The sequence below is a fragment of the Myotis davidii genome, unplaced genomic scaffold, assembly GCF_000327345.1.
Source record: "Myotis davidii unplaced genomic scaffold, ASM32734v1 scaffold97, whole genome shotgun sequence".
Taxonomy (NCBI): Eukaryota; Metazoa; Chordata; class Mammalia; order Chiroptera; family Vespertilionidae; genus Myotis; species Myotis davidii.
In genome coordinates, this window is record NW_006289392.1 from 4,860,423 (window position 1) to 4,864,865 (window position 4,443).

At 63.6% G+C, this 4,443-nt stretch overlaps 1 protein-coding gene across 1 annotated transcript in view; it reads left to right on the plus strand.

Moving 5' to 3' along the window:
* IL10RA (interleukin 10 receptor subunit alpha) overlaps positions 1-4,114 on the plus strand; it is a 16,072-nt gene extending 11,958 nt beyond the window's left edge. Inside the window, 2 exon segments of the mRNA XM_015562467.1 lie at positions 1,043-1,137; positions 1,672-4,114. Of these exon segments, the coding sequence (XP_015417953.1) occupies positions 1,043-1,137; positions 1,672-2,580 (1,004 nt within the window). The 3' untranslated portion in view covers positions 2,581-4,114.
* Positions 4,115-4,443: the final 329 nt, after the last annotated feature.

A 4,443-nucleotide genomic window follows, 5' to 3' on the forward strand; every position in this document is an offset into this window, starting at 1 on the left:
TCCTGCAGCCGGCCTGGGAAGCCAGGTGCCCAGTCTCAGCCCGTCCTCCCCTCAGCCCGACGCCATCAGGAGGCACCTCTGGGCACCCTGGGCGGAGTGAGGACTGACCGCAGCGCCCAGTGCTGAGAGCGGTGCCTCCTGGCGGCCCGGGTGACCAGCACTCTGAGCAGCCCCGTCCACACTTTCCATTGTTCCTGTTTAACTCATAATCGGCCGCGGACCGGCCTGTGCACGAGCACCTCAGAGGCAGGGGCCTTTGTTGTCCTCCTTTGACAAGTAAGGAAACTGAGGCAGAGAGAGGTTGTTACAGGCGCAGGCCACACAGCCAGGGAGGGTCCGATGGAGCCCAGCCTTCCCCACGCCTTGTGGCCAGAAGATGCTCAGAGAAAGGACCAGGGCTGGAAGGGCCGGCCCTGGGCTGCTCTCGGAGTGGAGAGGGGAGTGGGGGGTTGGGTGCTGGAGAGGAGGGGCCGTGAGGATGCTGACACCTGTACCCCCTTCTTCACCCGTCCCTCTTCCTCCCGGTGCTGACAGACTGCCCTCGGGTAAGCAGCCTGAAGCACAACCTCCAGGCCGAGCTGCATCTCCGAGGCCTGTCCCTGGCCTGGGGCTCAGCTTGCCCACCCTCCCCCCCGCCCCCACCGCGGCTCAGGGCTGCAGAGGGCCCCCAGGGGAGCCAGGGTCTCTGGGGAAAACAAGGAGAGAGACAGAGACCCTCGGAAAGTGTTTTGGGGGAGGCTGCCTGGCTCAATTCGGGTCCTTTTCCAGCAAAAAAGAACTCTGTTCTTAGCTGCAGGGCCCTGGGTAGAGATATGACAGGGAGCCGGGGGCCAGGGACCTTGAAGGGCTGCTCTGACCGGCAGACGTGGCTCAGCGTCCTCTCTCGGGCTCTGAGCAGATGCGTGGGCCCAGGCGTGGCGTTGCCTGCTGGACAGGTGTTAGAGCATATTCCCTGTGGGGGGCCCAGAGCTAGGGAGCGGGGAGGGTGGTACAGAGAGGAGAGCACCCACCGCCTGCCCTCCAATGGGTAACTCGCCAGCAGAGGGTGGGGCGAGTGGGCAGAAGGAACCCGTTGTGAGGGGCAAGAAAGTCAGCATTAAGCGGTTTCTCCTGGGGCTCTGGGCAGCCAGCGTCCTGGTTCTGTGCTTGTCCCACTGCCCACACGGCGGCCACCCTGAGTGTGTGCCTTTTAAAAACAAATGAGTAGGACGGAATAGAATCGAATGGCACAGGTCCCAGGCCACAGGCAGTTCACCGTTTTGTGAGCCCTTTTAGTTATTCCTGCATGAGGTGTATGTTCATGGGCCGCTTGCACACGGATTGTTATAAAGCACCTTTCTTATTTGGGGTCATAGTCAAAAGAGTCAGGAACACACGTTTAGATCCCGCCGCAGCCAGCCTGCTCTCGGCGCTAAAGCACGGCCCCTGAGAACACCGGCCCTCCCATCCGCTGTCCTGCCTTCTGCGCCCCGGGAATGCGGGCTTCTCTGTATCCGGGCCTGAGCTGACCTGACAATTCCATTAGGAGAAAACAGTCTGGAACTAAGCCAAAGGAACAAGGGGGTGTCCTCCAGGCCTGTGTCCCCCTCCTGGAGCAGTGCCCTGCGACGCTGGCGTGGGTGCCTGCAGGGGACCCTCGCCTCACTCCCTCCCCTCCCCTCCCCTCTGCAGGTCTTCGGGACGCCCAGTCCCTTCAGCCCCGCCAGCCAGCTCCCCCGCCCGGAGACGCGAGACACCATCCATGCCATCGATGAGCAGGCCCTCGCCAAGGTGTCCCCAGAGCTGAGGAACTCCGAGCTGCACGGCAGCACCGACAGCGGCTTCGGCAGTGCCAAGCCGTCCTTGCAGACTGAGGAGCCCCAGTTCCTCCTCCCGGACCCCCTCTCCCAGGCCGGGAGCACCCTGGGAAAGGGGGCCTCCCTGGAGCCCGAAAGCAGCTGCAGCAGTGCCAGCACTGACAGCGGCATCTGCCTGCAGGAGCCCAGCCTGAGTCCTGGCACGGAGCCCTGGGTGCAGCAGGCGGGGGGCCAGGGCCAGGACGACAGCGGCATTGGCCTCGCCCACCACTCCGAGGGGCAGCCTGCGGATGGACGGGCTGACTCAGCCTTGGGCCATGTCGGTCCCCTGGGGCCTGAGGCGACGGAGGGAGAAGACCCGGCTGTGGTGGAGTTTCAGGGCTACCTGAAACAGACCAGAGGCAGGGAGGAGCAGGCAGCCACGGCGGGCTGCCTGGAAGAAGAGGCCTCCTCAGCCGATGGCCTTGTCCCCCACCTCAGGATGTGCCTGGATGCCAAGGAAGCCTGGTCCCCACCAGCCTTGGACAAGGGCTACTTGAAACAGGACCCCCCAGAAGTGGCTCTCGCTCCCTCAGGGGCCCTGGCTGGACAATGGAACCCCGCAACTGAGGAATGGTCACTCCTGGGCTTGACTAGCTGTGGGGACCTGGGGACATCTGAGTGGAGCTTTGCCCAGGATCTCGCCCCTCTAGGCTGCGTGGGGGCCCCGGGCGGCCTCCTGGGCAGCTTCGATGCAGACCTGGTCACCCTGCCCCTGATTTCCAGTCTGCACGCCAGTGAGTGACTCAGAAGAAGGGGCTGCCTTTGACTTCAGCCATGCCCTGCGGGTCTGAGGAGGGGCCCAGGTCAGAGAAGGCATGATGCCAGCCTGGGCGCTGCTCTCCGCTATGCCAGGCCCTGCAGGTTCTGGCGGAGCCTCCTCCCTCCCGGAACTCTGCCTGTGACAAGGGTTGTTTGCTCAGGGAATCGGGGTTTCCTGGAGTTGGGGTGAGGCCGCCGGACTGAAGTCAGTTCCCAGCCAGGCCTTGCCCCGAAGCCAGGCTTGTGTCAAGGCCTCACAGCAGGCTCATGTCTAGGGGCAAAGGCGAGAGCAGTGACCACGTGTGCCTCAGCTGGCCCCCACCCGGCCTGGGAAGGTCCCGGAAGGAGCTCCCGCATCGCAGGCCTCCCAGGTCAGCTCTCAGGACGGAGCCGGTGGGGGAGGAAAGGAACTGAGCCCCGAAAGGGCCTGTGGCTCAGAACCCGCCCTCCGGGTGTCCTGTCCGTGTGCAGATACCTCCCTCTCCCCAGCAAGGAGAGTGGCTGCTCTGGGGTCCCTACCGAGGCCACCCCGCCTCCCCCCGGGCCACACCCCTGACAGCAGCAGTGAAACCTCGGCAATTTGCATTGGTCACATCTCAGCCTGCAGGCAGCCCCTGGGTGTGGGCACCAGCTGGTCTGCCCCGAGGCTGAGGTTGGCACCTGCCCGTGTTTGCCGCTGACGCCCAGCTGCGGACCCAGAGGACGGGGTGCGGGCTGTGCGCCCTGCTCTCCATGCTCAGCTGCACAACCTGGCCTCCCCTCAGGTCTGCTCCCATCAGTGAAATGAAGGACTCGCCGTTGGAAGCTGGCCCCTGCGGCGACATTGCCGGCCGGGCCGGGCCGGGCTGGGCCGGGTGGGAGGAAGGTACCGCGGGCCTGCGGCCTGCACACAGCCAGCTTCCTTCTCGCACGGAGAGGACCCGAGCGGACGTCCAGGCTTCAGGCCCGAGAACTGCAGGCCCGGCAGGGGCAGGTGTGCGCCCGGCTCCCCGTGAGTCTGGAACATGAATTCACAGCCGCTTACAGTCCGTGGGCAAAGAGCTGGGCGGGCGGCGGGCGGGGCTGCCCCTGTCATCCGCGGCCTGCACTCCAGGGGCAGCTGGGAATAGATGTTCCGGCGCGGGGAGTCCAGCCAGAACGCTCCACTCGGCCAGGCAGCGCTAGGCCCAGCCTGGGACCAGCTCCCTCTGCAGACAGGCCTGAGGGCGGGCTCCTCGGGCTCCGGGCCAGGCTTTTTTTTACCGTTGTGTTATTTATTGAAGAACCGCGTTGCGCAGTAAAGAGTTCTGGGAACTCCAAGAGCCTCCAAGTTCTCATTCAGCTCCCCTGTGTCTCGCTGTGTGACCTCGGGCAGCCCCGTCCTCCTCCGTTTCATCTGTGAAACTAGAACATAGGCCTGGCTCGTCTCAGTCCTGGGCGTGCGGTTCTGTGGGGGAAGCAGGTGTCATGTGCCTGGGACACAGCTGTGTGAATGAGTGATGTCGTTTTATTCCAGTAAATTGTCAGGGCCACAAGAATCACGGGAAACCAGTCGGATTTCTTTTTTCTTTTTTTTAAATGTTTTTATTGATCTTTAAAGAGAGAGGAAGGGAGAGGGATAGAGAGATCGAAATATTGACGAGGAGAGAGAAATATCACCAATCGGCTGCCTACTGCACGCCCCCCACTGGGGATCGAGCCCGCCCAACCGGTGACCTCCTGGTTGAGGCTCATGGGCCGGCGCTCAACCCCTTCCGAACGCACCCGACCACGGCTGGAGATCGAGCTTGCAATCAGAATCGAACCCGGGACCCTTCCGTCTGTGGGCTGACACTGTAACCACTGAGCCAAACGGGCTGGGGCTGTC